This window comes from Chaetodon trifascialis, chromosome 8 (assembly GCF_039877785.1).
Source record: "Chaetodon trifascialis isolate fChaTrf1 chromosome 8, fChaTrf1.hap1, whole genome shotgun sequence".
Classification (NCBI taxonomy): Eukaryota; Metazoa; Chordata; class Actinopteri; order Chaetodontiformes; family Chaetodontidae; genus Chaetodon; species Chaetodon trifascialis.
In genome coordinates this window covers 21,742,136-21,763,659 of record NC_092063.1, presented here as the reverse complement: position 1 = coordinate 21,763,659, position 21,524 = coordinate 21,742,136, and the positions used below count along the sequence as shown (strand labels likewise).

Genomic DNA, 21,524 nt, shown 5'->3' with positions numbered 1-21,524 from the left:
GACCAACTGTTGTGGTTTTGTTTTTATCTGCATAATACATGTGTATTGAAGATCAGGGATCCATTTGGAAGTCATGGGAGTTCAAGACAAATACTCCCTTTAGCCCATAGTTTTGTGGTCCATGGTGTGTCTGGAATAACTCAACAAACATGCAGAATATGCTGTGAGATTTCTGGGGATAAATGTCACTTGCTGCAAAATCGACATTTATTAGATTGTTTGGGAAAAACTGGATGGACACATTACTTAAATAATGTGTTTTCACAACGTTTTTCTGTCCATCTGCCCCAACAACGAAACACCCACACATCTCGTGATAAGTGAAAATAAAGTCCGAGTCACACTGACTGACTCGTGGAGTCGCGGAGGTGCAGCTCATAACAGTGTCCATATTTCCCAGGACACTTGAAGACAACAGTATTTGTTCATGGTTGACAGCTGCAGCAGTTGATGTGATGACGTCTTCCCTCTTGGATCGGGAGGATTCAACCAAACTTTCTCACAGCTATGGCTGCGTCAAGCTCCATAGAAACACTTAGAGTAAAACCGGAAGTTAATCGATTGCCTAGAAAATTGGAGGAGCTAAGTTATGAGTAAGACAGATACTGTATTAGTACCTACTAGGACTTGCATATCTGTCTCTAAAAATTAAGACAAACATTTTAAAGGAAATAAGTAGGCATATCCACCAGCTATCACTGACCACCTCCAACAATGTTGATGTAGACCTACCTTCAATTGGCACATATACAGTAATTAATCATTAAGCTACTACACAATTAATGCATCAAGCCCTTATCATCTGCTGATTCTGGTGCAGTAGATTGGAATTCCCACATTTTCTTCTTTTTTCCAAATGTGAAAATTCTGAGCGGTCCCAAATTACTAGCAGTTGTCCCAAATCCGGAATCCTGTCTTAGAGACTAGTTATAGGCAAATAAAGCATTAAATAGTGATTGCTGTCAAACTTTTTTAGGTTGTGCCCTCAGACTGGCTACAGCAGAGACTGCAGGGCAGCCTTTTAACATTTTAAAGTGTTTAGTCTGCGTGAATGATGTCTGCTGTAGTTTTCTTTAGCCGAGTACAGCACGCTGCAGGCAGGCAGCCATGGAGGAGTGATCTGACACACGCCACTGAAATGAAATAAATATTATTTAACAGATAATGATTTATACACTGTTGCGTGCACAGTCATTGTGTTTCTTTTTTCCTGATGAGACTTCATGAACAAAAATAATTAATTTTAGCACTGAGTTTTGACTTTCACCTGTTTTACTGTTCATTGAAACTGAATGTAATGTACTGGAGGTCACGCTGTCTGTGACCTCACCCACCTCAACTCCCCTACTCACCTGTTCAGACCTCCTCATCCTAAGCCAATTGCCTGTTTAGGAAAATCACAATTTAGGATACTAAACCAGAATGACATAGCGCCATCTGCACTTTTGAATGCCTATATTTACCTTTAAAATCTGTGACAGGATACCACGGGATAAAGACGTTATTTACGGTGGCGTTTAGGGATTTTATTTTTGAAGTTATAACCGGAAGTCATATTTTTTCTGGATGACTTGACTTTAACTGTCCTGAGAGGGAGGGCGAGGAGTGTTCTGCTTTACTTTTCTCTTGTCTTTAGCTACTTCTTTGTTGTTGTGTATGGTTAATAGTACAGGGGACACGTTTTCATCCCTTCTAAGAGTTTATTTTGTAATAAGTTACCATTAACCCTCTGCGAACCCCAGCGGTAGCCTGAATTTATCCAGCCTGCTAACTTCTCAAGATACAACGATGCGAACGAGCGGATTTTATTTGAGTTTTTCATTTTATCCAAAGGAAAATGAGGACAGAACATGAGTTTGGCCACTATAAGAGGTAAGTCACATTACTTGTATCTAGTTTATTAATCTACCGTGTGCTATCTTGTCCTAACATCACACAACTTCTCTAACTAGCTGTCTGTCTCCTAACGTTAAGTTAACGCTAGCTAGTTCACGTTAAATGAGTAAACTGTGCTACTTCGCTGCTTTCAGTATTTCAACATTACACAGTCGCTGTCCGCAAAAATGTACAAGTTGCAACCACTGTTTTTGTCCATAAAATGAGAAGTCAACGTTACACTTTTGAAAATATTGAGTTAAAACTGACTTCATTATCGATAAATATAGTTATGTATTAATATCAATATCAATATCAATATCAATATCAAGCATAGTTCTGAGTCAAGTCCTGTTTAAGTCCGGTTCGACTAAGTCAATTACGCTGCTTTTCATTACGCTGAACCCCTCAGAGGTACAGTTCAGGAAAATGTTATCTCTGTAACGTTATTGCTCCTCCAACACTCAGCTCGACGCGTTTAACCTGCAGGCTGCTTTAGGTTATTTCGGCCTTTTGTTCAGGCCGACTTACAGAATCACATCTTAATGACTTTTGACTTCCATTCAAGTGAGGGGAAACGATGAAGAAGATTATTAATTTGTGATGTTTTGAAGAGAGTTGGGCAACATGTTTTCTCAATACAACAGAGAATGGGATACTTACTTGAGCGAAACTGGGCGTAAGACAAGTTTTTTCTCTCCTCCTGCATCCATCCCAGTTTTACTGCAGTGAAGTCATTGACTATGAACATCGAGTCTTTCCGGTCAGAGTTAGCTGAGGTCAAAGCACCTTAATGCAGAGAGGATATCTACTCTATTCAAATCCTCTGCAGCTTTTGCCAAATTTAGGGAAAACAGCTCAATGAATGAATAACTGACTATAACCAAAGGGATCTGAGATGTAAATTCTTCTAATCCCCTCAGAGAAAAGGGTCAAATCAACACCAGGAACGCTATTAATGAATTCATTTGAAGCTCATCACCTGCATGAGAATTTCGCTTATTAACGTATTAATGTAAATTATTGATATTGTAGCTGTAGCTGAGTATATGAGAGAATTTGGAGACAGTTTCACAGCACACTGTTATCCACAGCCACTGACAGCAAATGCTACCAAATGATGGAACTTCCACCGTTAAAATGAATGTCTGTGTGCAAACAAGCTGTTCTGGTGGCTGGTGATGGATCAGTCGTTATAAGGCACTTCGTCTTGCTGTGTCCTTTAATGCTGGCATTTAGCAACCCCACATTTTTCCTTTATTATAGCTTTAACTGTCACTGTTGATGGTGAACCACAGTCGTACAATACCTCACCTACAACATGTTGTGTCATGCCACACTTCTTCGGGAGGGCGTTTTGTGGTGGTTTTGAAGGTGCAATTAGCTTTAATTTAGCTGCCAAGTGATGACGGGGTATTTTGGCTTCTTGGGTCCCTGTCTGGTTTCTACATAGGTGAGTCAGTGAGTTTCACTAGTAAATACAAGGATACCTCTGCAGAGCTGACAGCTTCATGCACATCCATGAAGTTCAGTTTGACTCACGCCTCTGGCTTTGTCATTTGATATTGCAGCAGCACCTCACAGTTTGCCTCACTGGCAGTAGCATTTGATTTTCATTGTATGCCATGGGAAGGGGGGAGCTGACAGTTTTGTTTGCTTACTGTAACCAGCTAGTAGCTGGTATATTTCTGGATTTACTGCATTTCAAAGGCAATGTTTGATTACCATCACAGGGTTTGAATATAGATGATCTAAACATAGCTCAAATCAGTGGTTGCAACTGGGTGCAAATCTCTCAGCACCATAATTATGGACATTCTGCTGATCCTTCTTCCTGCAGCTCAGGAAGCGCAACTCATGCCTTCCTGTACAACATACCGCACACAGACAAATAATACAAGTGGGTCAGTTTGGGAGTCGCATTGTCATCTCATGGTCTGGCAATGACCGAGCAGCATTCCACTGCGCGCATACATCTGAAACAAACAAAGGCGTCACTTGCAAGACTGACTGACCGACTGTCTCTAGTTAAATTTATTCCCCGACCCCCCTCTCGTACAGCTCTGCAGGAATGCAGCTCATAGAGTTATTATGATCATGAGCTGTGCAGTGGAATTTTACCATGTCTCCCCTTCTCCACATTCTCTCTGCCTCCGTCCTAATGTGCAACGTGGCCAAATGGTTTGGTTCCAGCGAGCCAGGAGCTGCTGTACAAGAGCGTACAGTGACTGCATTGATGTCGACCCAGTGAATGTGAGTCAGGGTGGATGCCGTTGCAGAACTTTACATCAAGACTCGGAGTTTGATAGTGGGGGAGGGAGCAAGACCGTAGATTATAGCGTTATGCCATACACATTCTTATTCACATCATCCCTTAATTAGACTCTGTAGTCCTGTCTCCTCATGTTTAATCATGCATCTGATAAATAGCTCAACCACTTTAGGAGGTTTTATTCCTCTGTGTAGATAGGTGTGGTTAAAGGGTTTTCCATCATACTCCTAATTGTCACTAGCTCTTTATGTATGCCTTGAGATTAACGTGTTTTCTTGCCTCTCAAGCTCTTTGAAAGCACTTAAAATGCACATTCTTCCCAGTCGTCTGAAAGACATCTTTGCAAGAAGGCTAAATTAGATTTAATGCTTTGGTGTATCATTGGCATTTCATAGTTTGGCCAGCTATGCAGTTAAGAACGACAGCTAGAGAGACGACAGAATTTCCCTCGGGCTAGAGGAGGGTTAGGAAGGCTCAAGACACAGACACACAGCAGCAGAAGTCTGCGGTAACCTTGTTCCTCTCTTTTCTTATTCTTTCTGGATTTATTTTTGGAAACCGACCTTGACAGGAGCCTGTCCTTCCTGACCTTCTCTCTGTTCCTGCCTACAAGTTGTGGACTGCTTCGTATGTGTGCCGTTTCAGAAGTAACTGTGTCCTCCTGTGCTGCCTCTTTGACCCCATGGTGTGCTGTCTGGACTTGTTTTTAAGTGCAGTGATTGATGAGTAATTTTTTGTGTCTTTTTTTTTTAGGGTGTTTACAAAAAGGAGACAAGGGGGAAATGACGCTCTGCTAGCTCAAGACGACGTGTAAAGTCATAAAGGAAACGGTTACCATAAACCTCCTGTTTTTACTTATCATTTTTGGATTAATTGAGAACAGACTACATGGTTTTTCCTGTCCGTCTTTGTGAGCAAATCCCTGATGCATTCACCAATGGAGAGCTGAGGGTGAGCTGAGACTTGCCCCCTCCCAACATGCTGGCTCTGAGGCTGGAGCAGGGCAGGCGAGGGGGTGGTGAGGTTGATCGCTTGCAGAAAGGGGCCACCGTGGCTTGGCAGGGCCGCCAGCCAGGGAGGCCCCCTTCTCATGAGCAGGGCATTAACATCAGGGAGAAGATCTCCCAGTGGGAGGGTCGCAGTCAGCAGGGCAGCAGCCAGGATGCTGTGGTGAAAGCGCACCCTCCGACAGTGTCCCGAAGTCTGTCTGGAGATGTCCTGGGCAACGGGGGATCCAGAGGGGGGCTTCACACAAAAGCTAGCCTCTCAAAAGCTAAGAGCTTAGATTTTCGAGAATGCCCAGCACAAGTTGGGCTTGGTGTGGTTGGTAGGAAGTCAGAACCTCTGCAGAAATGTTCCACAGAATTCTCAACCACAGCTCCAGGAAATAAACCACTTGCAGCACAAATAATTGCCTCTCCTAAAATGGAGAACACTGCTAATTCTACAGGTGAACAAATCTTTGCTGCCAACGGCGACCAAAAAACAGATCGCATCTTGGATGTGGAAGTAGTTTCTAAACCTCTACCTCTATCAACCGATGACCAAGAAGACAAAATGCCAGCTGGAAACTTCTACACTTCTCGGGGTTTCTGGCGTAAGCTTGAGGGGGACAGACTGCTCTGGGAGAAAGGCAGGGACTCCTCAGGTGACGCTCAGGCTCCTCCCAAACCTCAGCGGACATTCCAGTACCGGGGAACTAACAACAATAACGCGAGGAACGCAGTGCAATGGGACAGCAGATCCCCTCATAACACGTCCCACTCCAACGTGAGGAGTAGGAGGGTAGCACACCCACCTAGCTTCCCACCTCCTCCATGTCCAGTAGCAAAGACTAATGGGCTTTCAAGGCATAAAAAGAACAGGTGAGTACAAATAACTCTTAAAACCTTTTATAAAATTGAGAAGGGAGTTGGATTTCGTGGTGTGTTTCATTTGATCTGACATGTTTTTGAAGAAAACAGCTCCTGCTGGTAGAATAAGGACACTCGTGTTTTGTGAAAATGTTCTCTGTTTTGGACTGGCTAAAACATGCTGCGGTGTATATTGAATATCAGTGTGTTCACAGTGTTTTAGGGCAGTTTTGGGGAGGGTACTGAGCCTAATTGCTGGCTGGGGTCCAGGTGTGATGTCACATGATGTCTGGCAGCATTGTTCTCTTTTGTCTGGATGTGGCCTAGTTCCTCGGCAGCCACGGGGTCCAGGGTCATCATCTGCAGGCACGCACACACACTCTCACGCTCGCTCTCTCTGTCTGACTGACAGCCAAGTAAAACAAGACATGACAACAAGATAACTGTGTAGCCCATACGCACATTCAGCTCAGGACTTATTAGCTGACATGACTTCTAATAATGTAGTTCTCTGTAGCTGTCATGTTCATTATCATTGAAACACTGTCCAGGAGTTGTTGACTCATCAGGAGTGCTGAAAATGAGTGCGAGAAGAAAACTGTATTGGTATAATTAGGCAAACCCAAAACCATGGTTACAATAACAAAATACTAAGTCTTTTGGGTAACATTGCATTACTCTTACAAGTCTTCTCTGAAATGAACAGATGGAAACTTTTACAAGTCTTAATCACAGAACTATGACTGAATGATCATTTGAAAAGAAAAAAAATCAGCTCACTTGTAATAAACTCAAATTATCTGTGTTTTTTTTTGTTGCTCATCAGTTATGATGTCAATCTCAATCATAGTAGTTGGAGCTGGCATACAAGCTGGCCAAAGCAATTTTTACCAACCCCCCCCAAAAAAAGTTGTCCAGCGCAAAAGATGCCCAATCTGGCAAAGCTGCTCCTAATAATGACATCTTAAAAGCAACAATCCTGGGAAATGAAGGTGGAATGCTATATGCAATTATCATGTAATTACTGTGGCCACAGCTGTTTGGAAAAACCTTACATCTTTTGCTACTACTGCTACTTGCTATTATAAGTTATATTGTATTAACTGTGCCCTTAAATGTGTGGTGCAATTTTGCCATTACATTTATTCAGTTTTAATCCAGTTCTTTTATTTTTTTAGTTCATGCCAATAACTTCCTGCCGTGTCTGCACACAGGTAGTAGTAGTCCGCAGGGCTCCTTGTTTACCAGTGCCAGAGCAAGCTAATAGCTGTCATTCATTCTTGTATGTTATGAAATACCTTGATTAAGTATTACACCATACTAAACATGAATCATCAGTCGCTGTTTCAGCACTGAGCCAGATAGATCAGGTGTATTACAAAAGGAACTTAAATCAAGTCAATGATTAAAGCTGCGTCTCCATTTGAAGGCTTTCAGAGGAGCAAAGTTAGTCGCACAGTGACCTAATTTTCTCTGTCAGCTGACGTTCTCATTTTACCAACCTCTATCTCTGTCTAAATCCTGTCATACTCTTTTTTCCTCATTTTGCTTTTCTTTTTTTAACAATGTTTGTGCCATATGCTCAGTCATTTCCTTTCATGACAGTTTATCACACTCTCTCTGTACTGCTGTCTTTGATATCAACATAAGGACTGTTATGGTGGGAGGCTGACTAAGCATAAACCAGTTGAGTGGACAATAGGATGAAGGCTATCTTTAGGACAGCAGCCAGGACCCCTCTTTTTCACTGTCTTCCCCTCCATGCCACAGGAAATCCTTCGAGTACGAGGATGCGGCACGTCTGACGGCGAAGCAAGGCACCCTGGGAGGCGAGGCCAGGCAGTCAGGCCTTTACCATGCCTACTCTGACGACAATATTTACGAGGACATCGTTTGTAAGTAGAAGTCAAAAACAGGAAGCTATAAGTACTGTGGAGTCATTGGTGCAATGTACAAATCTGATACCTGGTACTGATGTTTGTAAGATTATACGTTGCAGGTTTTTGAAATGTAGATAATTAGTTAGCTACTTCTATTCCAATGTACCAATTAACACTCATGCAAAGAGGTAATATCTAACTTTCTGGGGCATTTTTATGCCTAGAGCCATAAGCTATTCTCTATTTTCTGATATTTTATAGAGTATCAATCAAATAATCAAGAAAGTAAGTGAGATTAATCGATAATGATAGTTGCAGCCATGCCTGTGTCCATATTCACTGAAGTGGCCATGGAAATTTTTAGGAATTATCATGCAATTGCTAGGTTTACAACTGGTCACTTGAAAGAAACACACATCAAAACACATCAAAATCAGGGAGGACTAATATGGAAAATGCTCCAGCATTGTGGTGGAAAGTCCCCTCAATCATTTGCTTTTATACTAATTCCTAGTCCACACGTTCTTTTCAAAGCACTGCTTTTTCTGTGTGTTTTGGCCTTTCGTCCACACACAAACGCAGTTTTGGTCACAGAAAATGGAGCTTTTGGAAACCTCCTTCCAGGAACTCTGCTGTGTTGACGCGCACAGGGGAAACTGAATTTTTGGCTTGTGACAACAGAGTGTGTGCTCTTATCTCAGCTGATTACACGAGAAAATCTTGTGCAATGGTGCACATGGCCAAAATATTGCTGGTGCCAACCTTGCTCACAGGACTTAATGCATGTTTACAGGCAAATGTACAGCTACCTTTCTACTTTCACTGAGGAGCGGAGGCGTCAGAATGCGCTACAGAGGCCACTGCTACATAATCCAACACTCCCACAACACAGATCTTATCTCTCTCATCACTCTGTCCTCCCCCAGGTGAACCAGAGACCACAGTGACCAGAGATAACCCCTATGAGGATGTCAAGCTATCTCCCATGTGCCTCCCTATTGCAAGGTCTCACAACCCAAAGGTAATGGAAGTTGAATGATGCCTGCCTTTAACCTGAGACTCTAAGGGAGGAAGAAGGAAGTATTGGATGATACCATGTGATCATCTAAAAACTAAGTGATAACTCCATAGTTCTTGTCTTCCAGCTGCCGAATAAACCCCAAACATTGCAAGGCTACGCTGGAAAGGTGGAGAGGAAGAAGCTCCAAACCTTAGCAGCATCCAAACCCCCAGCCCTGGCAGACACTCCCAAAGCAGCTGCACCACGACGGGCAAGCACTCAAAAAACACAGAGGACGCCTCAGGTAAATAGCATCTTGTCATTCATTTTTACACTGACTGAGGTATACGTACAGTAGACCAACAATGTGGTGTGTCCTCTGTTGACTGATGAATCATTTGTTATGTTGGAAAGAAAAGAAAGGGGCGGTGACTCGTTGAGCAGGAAGGAGAGGACGCTGAAAGGGACAGATAGTGGGAGCGCAACGTGTATGAATGCTTCATGAAAATTCAGACAGAACATATTCACTCTTACATACGACTCATGGCAGTGGAAGGAAAAGGGACAGTGGGAAGGAACTTTAACGATGAGGTACAGTAATATTGACATATCGTATCCGTAAAGGTGATGACTAGAAAAGGGTTACAGCTTCTAAACCCACACGACACCCTCATGACCAGCAGGTTCGACAAATCAAGTTAATTTTTGGATGGTGTTTTAACACGGCATTGTTGCTCATCTATGTATTTTGTGTAATGTAACTTTTAATAGCAATTATGGTAATAATAATAATAATAATAATAATAATAATAATAATAATAATAATAATAATATTGTGCTTAACAGAAATATCTTTATCTTAGTTGGGCATTGTAGTTTCTTTCCTTACACTGTCATACAAGTTCACCTCCTCAGCTGGCTGTGCGTCGTGTGTCCTCATAAAGATAATTTTCAGCTTCCTGTATGTGCCTGTTTCTCTGTTGAGCCCAACTGGTGTATTAACACGGGGCCTCAGTCCACTTGAGTCCACTATCAGATATTCAGCTGTGTTCTGTCAGGACATAAACAGAAGAATGCAGGAATGTAAGGGTAAAAAAAAGCCATGCTGAAAATCTATAATATAATCATGTGCTTAGCGGCTGTTATATCACGATTCCCTGTAATCATGATTCTATAATAGCTGTGAAATTACCTGTCTGACAAGTACCTGTGTGTGTTCTACCGCGCAGTACATCAACAAGATCGAGACCATCTTTGACGACAAGCGAGGGAGAAAGAGAGTAAAGAACCAGGGAGTCTCAGTGCGAGGTAACACACACACACACACACACACACACACACACACACACACACACACACACACACAGTGTCACAGACGCCCAAATGTCACCCACATCAACACTTCAATAAGATTAAGTCAAGACTCTTGTTGGAAATACCCAGCTTTTGATGGTACACACCAGGCCAGCTGCAGTAGGCGAAGCCGCTGATTATGAAACAAAGGCTGACTGTCTGCATCTGATTATGGCTCCTCAAGTCTTTTCCATTCCCCTGCTTCTCCCTAATCTCTTGCTCATATTAACAGAGGAGACCAGCGGGACAGAGAGCGACCCAGAGGACAACACCAAAGGTATCACCATAGAGTTAATGTGTCTGTAATGTCCCTTTCATGCTATTATATGAAGTAAGAAATCATAGTGTTATCAGTCAAAGTCTCAGGTTTAAACACAGGGCTGTATCAAAACATCTCTGGAGAATTTATTCCGTTCTTTGTGCCTGTTAATGCCGGCCATGTGACATGTTTCTGTTCAATCAAGCATAATGGGACCATGATGCAGCTGATTATCAATGATAGAGACATCAAGATTAGAGCTGAAACAATACTCCACAGAAAATTTGATTAACTGTTTAAATCATTTGTCAAAAATGCCAAACACTCGCTTGCTTCAGCCTCTCAAATGTGAGCATCTGCTGCTTTTCTCTGTTTAATAACATTGTAAATTTGGGTTGTAAAATGCTGACTTGTGCTCTGGGAAATTGAGAGGGGCTTTTTTCACAATTGTAAAATATTTCAAAGACTAAATGAGTGAGTGAAGAGTCTGTAGCCATGTCAGCAGCTTTGGGAGGCTGTACTTAGCCGCAGCAGTGCTCTTTGCGAAATGCTAAAGTTAGCAACGTGCACATAATGAAAATGATAACATGTGGATGTTTGCTAGGAAATATTTACCATGCTCACCTTCGTAGTTTAGTGTGTTTGCATGGTAACATTTGCGAATTAGCAGTTAACACGAAGCATCAGCTCAGGCCCTCTAATTATTTGTCAGGTATTTTTGAAGATATATCAGCGCGTACCAACGCTGTCATCCCTAAAGCCGAGCTTGGCAACTGTAGCTTCTGTTGAGCCTCCTCAAAAAAGTCAAATATAACAACATCCGAGCAACATCGTCTTTGCAAGCGTTAACATTGAGGCTTATGGGAAAAGTTTTAACACTGAGAAACTCAAAAAACAGCACTGCCATGAGACACAGCCTACCCGTTATCCATGACCATCGTCTTGGATCCTGTGTAGTGAGAGTTAACTTCACAGTTTAACTGTATATGGATATTTAAAATGTTTCATATTGCTCCAGTGTGCTGGATGGGATACGTCCCAGGACAAGCATGACCATGTAGTGTCCTTGTGTGGTGTCCAGCAGGCTCCAGGAGATCAGTTTACATTCAGTCTACACTGAAACGCCGGCCTGGCTACCGCACCCTGGAGAGAGATCTGATCCAGCTGCAGCAGCAGCAGCTTTTCCAGATCTTTGTGGTGGTGTCGCTGAGAAAAGGCTCCCCAGGAAACACCTACTCGCCTGAAATCACGCAGCAGTTCCCCAAAATGGTTAGAAGAAGCCTTTAACATCGCTGCACCCTTTTTCTAGACAAAGACGTAACTCTAGACATAACTGTACTTTGATCATTGTGCTTTAAGTGAATGGTATTCTGTGCAATTAGAACAATTTAATGTCCAAAATATAGCTGTGTTTGGCAAAATTAAAGAAAATGTATTCTAATCTTAAATGGTGAGGAATCCTAAGTGGAATTCCCAGGTTTACTTAAGAGCTTTCATGTAAGCAAGTTGTTTTTTTTGTTGTTGTTCCATATACTTTTTTATTTAGATTTTACTGATTTTAAAATGTTGTTAAAATTTGGCCGTTTGAAGGAAAGGTTTCGTCTCAGGCACCTATAGTGGAAGATACTAATTGTTATTTAATGGCAATTTAGAACAAGCGGTTGTGTAAAAATGCTCAAGACAAGTAAACCTTGCAATTAAGTTATTCTTAATTTTTTTAGAATTAAGACAATTTCTATTGATTTATATTAGAACGCAGTTAAACGATCACTGATTTCCCCTGGGTTGCTGTAACTGGAGTCCCTGTGCTTTAGTTTGAGAAGTCATCCCGGCTCTCCCGAGAGGCTGAGGATCAGCTCAAAGTCATTCCCAAGTTCTGCTTCCCCGACTCACAGGACTGGAAACCCTCCTCACACATGCCAAGGTCAGGACATGCAATAATGCTAGTTACTGACAGCGGAATAATGCTAACTGTATTCTGCTGTATTGGGGTTTTTTTTGTCTTCCATTCATTTCCTTTGTGTGCATTTCATTTTGTTGACACACACACCTTTCATGTGCTCTAACAAATATTGTCAAACTTTTCTTTCATTTACAGTATTTAGTGAATTTGGAGCACCCTAATTATCAGTTATATTGTGTTTAATACCCCTATTTCCTCCGTTCATATTTATATCAGCAGATGTCAGCTGTAACCCACAAATTGCTTCTGCAAAAATTCAAATTCCCCGCAGGGATAATTAAAGTTTCAACTGATCTAATTAAATCTCTGAGTGCTAAGGGGCATTGGGCATTCTTTTTTTTTTTCTACTGGGTATGGTTCATTGTTGTAATGTGGGTTATGATCTCTGCTTCCACTGCCTCACTGTCTGTGGTATTGCAAATAAACAGAAGGCATACCTGTCTATTTACTGAGTTTTTATATGCTCTGTCTTTATATCTCTGCAGACTCAACAGTCCTGGCATTAATCAACCGCATTGTTTATATTGTTTTTTTATTTATGAAGTAATTCCCTCAAGATGTTTTTCTGTCTCTTTTTCCAATTTTAATGCAAGAATATATGGATGTTTACAATTATGGTGACGTGTTTTTAGGCAGAGGAATCATTTAAAAATCATCTCCTGTGTATCAATGTCCACAGTGAGACCTTCTCCTTCGTGCTGACCGGAGAGGACGGCAGCCGCTGGTTTTGTTACTGCCGTAAGATCTTGGTGAGTGTGGATGTGTGCCTCTGAATCATTGACTCAAACACAAATGTGTGTGTGTGTGTGTGTGTGTGTGTGTGTGTGTGTGTGTGTGTGTGTGTGTGTGTGTGTGTGTGTGTGTGTGTGTGTGTGTGTGTGTGTGTGTGTGTGTGTGTGTGTGTGTGTGTGTGTGTGTGATGACATGGGAGCCCGCATGTGCTTACTCAACATCTCTGAGGGGATGTGAATCAGTACACAGACCATAAACCACTTCTGAATCGATGACAGAGAGCACGAAGAATTTCATAATTCCCCCCTTACTTCTGCCTCTCAAGGAGAGCTGCTTTTAGACCCTTTTAAGACACTTTTCAAAACACTCCTCTTTTTAGGTTGACATTGTGTGGTATATTTGCCTTTTCTATTGAGTTTCTGTTTATTTTTGTTATTATTTTAAACATGCTGTGGTTATCGTGTTGAGCGCTCTCTAACTGTGTTCTGTTGTGTTTATTCTATCTTTAGTGTGGACTGTGGAAAGATTTATGTCTCACTTTGTAGGTAGATAAGCTCACATAAACATGGGTGGAGTTTAGACTTTTGAAAAATTTGTCATGGCAAATATAATTAAACCTGCATTATTTCGTGAAATGTTTATCTTTGATGTGTTTTATAACTGTAGACATCTCTCTTGTTACATGCTTTATGACATACCAGACTAATTTTGTCTTTCAGCCCAGTGGAAAAGGGAAGAGGCTTCCGGAGGTGCACTGTATTGTCAGCAAACTGGGCTGTTTCAACCTGTTTGCAAAGGTAAGTTACCTATCCAACGCATCTGCTCCCTTGTTTCTGCAGAGAGAAGCCTTTATAGGGAGATGAAAGGAGTTGGATTTGCTAAAGTTCAGTGTTAATCCTCTTGAAGCGTGTCAAAGCTGCTCCCTTCAAACTCCTTTTATGCATTAGGATGGAATGAGGCTACACTAGAAGATGATCCTGACCAATCCCTGGGTGTGTTTTTCCAAAAAAAAAAGAAATTGTATGCATGTTGCTGTGTCCCACCCATTTTCCCATGTGGCCGAGTGAAATTTACAAACAGTAAGCGTGAATATGGCTGGGAGGAAAAATGCATTTACTCGCGGAGCTGCATCTTGCCTCTGTTCTATTGTTAAGAGTTTAATCAACTCTAGTCCCTTCAGGACACACAGTGATTTGTCTGGCTCTGTTGGTGCAGATTTTGGAAGAGGTGGAGAGGCGCAGGGAGATTTCCCCAGCGCTGGTTTACCCTTTTATGCGTAGCGTGATGGAGGCCCCGTTTCCAGCCCCTGGACGCACAGTCACCGTTAAGAGCTTCCTCCCAGGCACTGGGAATGAGGTAACCCTGAAACCAAAAGAGGAAATGTTAATTAGTAGTTTTGTTCCTCCTAACCACTCCTTTCTGTAGACTCAGAGTGACTCAGAATGGAAGGTTATCAGTGTAAACAATAAGGGGCTGCTATTTCAGCTTGGAAGGGTTCATGTTGGGACAGCTATTTATATTATAACAGTCAGCAGTAATCAATTTGGTCATTACCACTTATAGACTCAGAATAAATGACCCTTCCCATAAAAATCAAAATGCTGCAAAATCACTACTTTCTCCTGTTTCAGCAAGCAGATGTCTCTGAAGAAACTGCTTAAGAGCCTGATTGAATCCATGTTGAGCAACATTCATACGGATGTATCTGAAGGGCCTGTTTTGGCTTAACATACAGGCCTCAGGTGTTCATCCAACAGTCTGGAACAACAAGTGTAAACAAGTTGAAACACTGTATTTACACTTAGCCTGACTCTGTGTGCTCCTGTTACTTTGCCAGGTACTGACTTTGTGTCGACCGGTGGACTCCAGGCTGGAGCATGTGGACTTTGACAGTTTGCTGCAGTGTCTGAGTGTCAGTAAACTCCTGCAGGTGTTTGCCTCCATTCTGCTTGAGAGGAGGGTCATCTTCATTGCTGACAAACTCAGGTACGGCTGGGAGAACACAAAACACCACAGGACTTATTATATATTTATACCATGGTCTGGGTGAATACTCGATTCTGATTGGCTGCAGGTTGTCCGTTAAAAAGTGTTATAGGACACCTATAAAAAAGTTCCGGTCAAATAGCCTGATTGTTCTAAATTATTGCGCTGGCTGAAACGCTAGTTGGTAACCGTGGCAACAGAAACTCAAAACATACGTGCTTGATACAGAGTGAATGGTAAGAGGTGCACTTGCCCTCTGAAATGATACTTTGTATCACATAACATAACGTTAAGCAATCATGTCACTTCCCTCCACTGATTAGGCCTAATATAACAGCTGTGGCCGACCACGCTGCAGGTTCTGTGGCCAGAGCCGGTTACCTTGACAACGCGTCACAATGAGAGATATTAACTAGTCCACTCAGCCGCTTCTTGTGAAAAACTTACGATTTTAACAGTAAAAAACAACATTAACGTGTTAATAATTGATTTAATATTTAATTCTTTCGTTAGTGACCATGGTATAAGCGGGATAATGCCTGACGAGGTGTCCATTATCAGAAATTAATGGACTACGCGAAGTAGAGGATGGTTGCTTCCACGAAGTGCATATATATATGTGTATATATAAAATTCGGTTCCCTTTTGATGTCTTGGCTCATACAGGCCCAGGGCCTGCGTCATTTGTGTACTTTGGCCTCAGTGCTAAGCTATGGCAGAGTCCCAACCCTGGCAAGTCAAGTCAGGTTCATTTGTACTGCCCGATATCACTTAAAGTGTCTCAGTGGACTCCAGGGGGACACAGCAACTGGTCTGGACCCAGGCCAGACTCCTACACACAAGTACATTCAGTTATTATTTAGCAGGACATTTCTTAGTTGAGTAATAAACTTAAAATTTGACAGTAACTGTAAATACTAGATAACACACACAAGTTGAACAGTATAGTCAAACAAAAACAAATATATCAAACTTGAATCATATAAGATAACTGCCATATACAGAAACAGACAGGCTACAAGATATATGCCACTTTATGTTAATACCAATAACAGCCTGCCAGTATGTCAGCCAGGTTCGAGGCTAAAGTGCAGGATTGGGTCATAGCCTTGAGGGATGGGATTCCTTACAGTAGGGGGTGGGGAACCTTTGTCCCCTCAAGAGCCATTAATATTTTTACAACAACCTTCGAGGGCCATGCTAAATTATTGAGCACTATTATTGAACACATTATATCACACTGACCTCAGTGCAATAGCTGGGACTGCTTCTCTTTGGGGAGCTGTCTAAGGTCACATGGTAGCGGTGATGATGGTGCTACTCGCAGCTTGTTTTCCAGGTTTGGGTGAGTCAGTTTTGAGCAGGCCCGAGCTTTTGCAAGAGTCACTTTTGGAAAGAATTGCTCACAGTAGTATGTCGCCCCAAACAGAGATGAAAATTTCAGTACGGGTCTCAGAATGGGAAAATCCTCAAGAGGTGCATACGGTTTCTAGAGCTTGAGCAGAGGGTTTCTAACTTTAAGCTTGTTGTTGCTTTGCAGCTCAGTGATTTTGTGTTGTCAGTTGTCAGGAGCTTCAGCTGGTTCTTCATTAAACGCTGTAGGAAATATTCAGTTCCTTTTGTTGATTTTTCATGGCCTCAAGCCAATGCTAAATGCCTGAAGGAGCATTGCGCGTCAGTATATTTAGATGTCATCGCAGGCTTTGGTTCTTGCAGAGAAGGAAATCTCTCTCCAGTTGCACTCGCCACAGCTTTAATTTCACTTCAGATGATTTCATATTTGAAAGCAGAGAGCTGAGAAGCTGCTGGAGCTTGAGGTTCAGCTCTGAGAGGTACTTGGTAATGTCCACCATGAAGGCCTGCCACGTCTGCTTTCCTTCTTTTGACAATGGCCATGATGCATGTCATCAATATGATGTAACACACACGTCACAGCAGAAACATTAGTAGCATTTACAGCACTCAGAAAGAAAAGAAAGAAAGTACTTTTATTTATCAGACATTTGACAGCAGCACCCAGGGACCCAGTTCCTTTTTGTCACCATTGGTCAGGTGGTGATCTTCTTGCATGTTTTTAGTGAACACGGGGAAGAGTAATGACATAGATCAATCGCCTCTTGGGAGAATTATTTGATACACAACTACTGAAAGCTCTCACACCGCCGCTGTGATTGTTATATTTGTGTCATGTGATCTGCATGAGAACTGAATGGCGTTTTTGTGTTTGATCCTCTCTGTTCTCGCCCATTCACTGCAGCGTGTTGTCTCGGTGTGGCCATGCAGCGCTGGCGCTGCTGTATCCCTTCACCTGGCAGCACACCTTCATACCTGTGCTACCAGCCAGCATGCTGGACATCAGCTGCTCCCCCACCCCATTCCTCATAGGGGTGCTGGCACCCTGCCTTCCACAGCTGCTGGAGCTGCCCATCGAGGAGGTGGGTCAGAATTATTTGCAGTTGAAATAGGCTTGTCTTGCTCTCTGTCTGTGTATTTTATTGCATATTATAAATGAATCCAGAACCAGTCAGATCTCCACAGTGGCACATACAGTTGCATCCACTGTGTGTGAACAGTGGTGGAGAAACACCCTGAGCAGACTCACCCGACCGCTTTAGGACTCCTGTTACGAAATCTTGCTGTCACTAACTGTCGTTCTTTCTTCCTGCTGTCTCCCCAGGTGCTCATAGTGGATCTGTGCGCAGACAAGTTTGTTGTTCAGGTGTGTACACATGGCAGTATAGAGTGGGAATCATAGGTGCGGTCCCAGTGGGAAAGACGGCTTTGCCTGCACTTGTCTCTTGTTTGCATATGGAATGTTTCGAGGGTGACAGAGAGAATTATGTTCCACCCACAAGTGCTGCAGAGATACAGAGGATGTAATCCCAGAGCAGAGACGAGTCATGAAGGCTGTTTGCAGCTGATTGTTTGCAGCAGGTGTGTCAGCCAACAGTGCTAACTCAGTCTGTTCAGCTCATTATAAACGTGTTAGCGTTTTTTTTGGTTGTGTTTATGTTTGTCCTAATTTGACGTTTCATTTAGTAAGCTTAATCTTCAGGCACAATCTCTTTCCCTATTAACTACGAGCTAATGGGATAAGCAGTGGTTGACTTGCCACTTCAACATTAGCTGTGTGTTATGCGGAGCTTTAATTTCAATTTGCTGGTAGCTTCCCTCCTCAGCAGTATCATGATCATTGTTTGAATCAGGCGCTAAAGAATCTTTGACACAGTGTAGTCTGCAGGTGTGCTCTTTAGACAGTCTCTGGTTCATTGTCCAAATACTTACAGACTGCCTCTAGCGCTTTGACATTGTGCCAGGCAGTTGAGATGAATGTTCATAAATGGCGTCATGTGACTGCTGTTGACCTTCCCTGTGATGTGACAGCTGGGCGACGAAGACTGCATCCTGCCCAGTAAACTGCAGGCGGCTCTGCAGCAGATCCTGGAGGAGAGGGAGGGTATCCTGAGCCAGGAGGATGGAGACAGATGTGGAGGTATAACAGACATCACATACGCCCAATAACAGGATGCTGTTTGTCTTTGGTTGCTGGTTATAAAGCCCTCACAGTGGCTGTAGCACCACAGATGGAGTTCCATTTTCCTCTTGATTATAGTGATAAAGAAGATTACACTACTGCTGCAAAGTCTTCAGTTTATTCCACATTGATCATGAGCTGCAATACATCAATTTGTCCACCACAATAAATACGTTTCAATATTAAGTCAGTAAGTTAAGTAAGCAGAAGCCTTTTAACGTCTCAGACTTTTTAGCAAGTGTGTCAATCTTACTGTAAAACCATTATTGATTTGGAGTCTGCGATTAACCCCTTTGTCTTCTTCTAACACATGGCACATCCAGGTCATCAGGCTGACCTGAGCTCTCTGGTGTCGGAGGGTTTCGTGCGGTTCTTCGTGGAGCTGGTGGGCCACTATCCTCTCCACATGGTCGAGTCGTCCAGCGGAAGCAGGGAGCTCCAGCGCGACAACTTCCGTAAATCCCACCCCTCCCGTGGAGTCCGCCAGTTCCTGCAGCTCTTCATGGACACTCAGATGTTTGCTGGCTTCATTCAGGACAAAGAGCTGCGCAAGGGAGGAGGAAGAGGTAATTGTGTAGCAGCATTTCTTTTGTCTTCCGTGACTTCATGAGACAGCTAGTTATATTGTCTAACAGAGACTTTTTTCTCTATATCCATCACTATTCACCGATATGAGTTCTGAGAAGGCAAAACAAACACTTGGAGATGCACAGCAATCTCCCCACACTCTGACAGACAGTTCTGACAGAGCAGATCTTCTGTTCTTTATGATGAAAGAGCAAGAAAAAGAAAAATACACATCCAGTGATGCTGCTCTTCAGGCAACACTTGGATGAAGCTTTTTACTTGAATTTTTGATACCTTGAGATTAGATTTCACCGCCGCCTCAGATGACCCTAGTTTTTAATATTCCTTTAATGCTGTGCAAACAAAGTTTGTGCATATAACAAAAGAAAGAAAGAAATGGGAAATGCTCAATCATGAGCAAACAATAAAAACCAGCCAGTGTAAAATCAGAGCTGGAAGCTTGAAGAGTAGCGTGGATGCATCCTGTGATGCTCGTGAACAACATATTTCATATCATCAACAAGATAGAAGTCAGAAACAAGTCAGATGCTTCCCCATAACAGGCTGTTAAATGGATGAACGCTGGTCTGTAATTGAATCATATGAAATCAGACATATGACTTCAGTTAAATGAGCAGGCACTGAGTGTGAAACACAGTTAAGAAGATGAATCTTTGTGTATGAAAAGAGCAGAACGATGAACCGTGTTGCATGGAGAAGGTAAACGTTGTTGAAGTGAATATATAATGTGGTACAATTCTGTTTCCCAGGTCTCTTTGAGGTCCGAGTGGCCGAGTATCTGGATTCATACCCTGAGCCGGAGCCGAGCGGTGTGAACAAGTTTCTCAAAGGACTGGGTGCGTGTTGTTCTGTCGTCAAATGCTCACTGTCGAAGGTTCATTTTCAACCGCTAATGGATTTTCTCCTTTTAGGAAGCAAGATGAAGCTCCTGCAAATTAAGTGAAAAAAGACCAACACCTCGGCTTTTAAATCAAAGACTTTGGAATTAAAAACACTTGCTGCTGTTGGACCATCTGAGGAAATGAATGTGGACGAGAGTCTTTCTGTGAATGGGGCGATGAAGAATTTGGATATGAGGGGACCCGACTCGTCTTATAGCCGTGTGTGTGTCTGAGAGAAGTGCATTTCTTATTTGATGAAAACTGGAAACAGCTCTTACATTTCTGTCGTAGCATAGTCTAATGAAGCCTTGAGGACGAGGCACTGTGTCTGTGGAAGAGTACAAAAAACATTCCAGCTACGTGACCTCAGTTATCAACCTGAACGTGGACGGTTGTAACTATTTGATCTTTGATTTTGACTGGAAACGTGTTTACTTGCAAGACTCTCACATTTAGATCCAGCTCTATCACACATTGTGTGCATTTCACAGTAAGTGCAGCTCTAATGCTACATTTCAATCTCACAAGGACTTTCCAGCTGAAGATAATGTGTATGGTTCCAGCCCGATGCATGTTTTTGTGAATTTTAATGTAGAATAACATTATCCGTGTTCCCCTCTCTTCAGCACAAACTGTAAAAGCCTTTAGTATACTGTGTTTCTGTTTCTTTGAATTTCAGAATAAGTAGAAGTGGATGAACTCTGATCAGAACATTTCAAAGTGTTTAGACTCCAGGTTAAACCTCATCAAAATGACTATATACATTCTCTCCTTTACTTTCTCTTTGTTAACTGGAATTGTAAATATTTTTTTTTTACATTTTGCACAATATTGAGAATCAGTGTACAGTATTTGGAATATTTTTGTATTAAGGCATGGTGTGTCCTCCATACTTTTTAAATAAATGGGTTCCCAAGGACAGTAACTGATGTGTGACTGAGCTTTTTTACGACGCAGATGCCTTGAAAACAGGGTTGTACAGTGCCCTGCATAAGTGTAATAACATTAGATTAAGCATTTGTATTGGAAGCCATATAGCTGTGTATGGGTTACTATAATACTATTATATATTATTTCATAGTTTCTCAATGGCATGGTATCCAAAAGGGTCTGGACTGATGGTCATTTTAGTGATTATTTTGTCTACTAAAGGATGAGTTCACAAATTTTCATATTTGTCTCAATGCAATAGTCAGATGCTAATAACAAATATTGAATCTTGTTAATGCAGAAGTGCATTTCCCGGCTGAGTCTCAGTGCAAGTGGCGTAGCAAAAAAGAGGGAATTTTGGAAGATATTCACATAATTCAGCTCATTGTGCAGGCTGAAGCTTTGTATTAGCTTCAG

General features: G+C 42.2%; 1 protein-coding gene across 3 annotated transcripts; it reads left to right on the top strand.

Moving 5' to 3' along the window:
• The first annotated feature begins 1,617 nt into the window (after positions 1–1,617).
• On the top strand, positions 1,618–21,067 carry dennd2c (DENN/MADD domain containing 2C). 3 transcript variants are annotated; one of them, XM_070968423.1, is made up of 19 exons: positions 1,618–1,872; positions 4,901–6,012; positions 7,771–7,895; positions 8,807–8,901; positions 9,026–9,184; positions 10,110–10,188; positions 10,466–10,510; positions 11,577–11,761; positions 12,307–12,416; positions 13,135–13,204; positions 13,907–13,984; positions 14,403–14,543; positions 15,025–15,173; positions 17,431–17,608; positions 17,851–17,892; positions 18,558–18,666; positions 19,032–19,274; positions 20,046–20,132; positions 20,208–21,067. In XM_070968423.1, exons 2-19 carry the CDS (start codon positions 5,126–5,128, stop codon positions 20,237–20,239), a joined length of 2,814 nt encoding a protein of 937 aa, XP_070824524.1. In that variant the 5' UTR covers positions 1,618–1,872; positions 4,901–5,125; the 3' UTR covers positions 20,240–21,067. The 3 variants fall into 3 exon arrangements, with proteins under 3 accessions (XP_070824524.1, XP_070824523.1, XP_070824525.1); XM_070968422.1 differs by having other exon boundaries at positions 11,574–11,761; XM_070968424.1 differs by lacking the exons at positions 18,558–18,666; positions 19,032–19,274; positions 20,046–20,132; positions 20,208–21,067 and having other exon boundaries at positions 11,574–11,761; positions 17,851–18,170.
• The last annotated feature ends 457 nt before the right edge of the window (positions 21,068–21,524 follow it).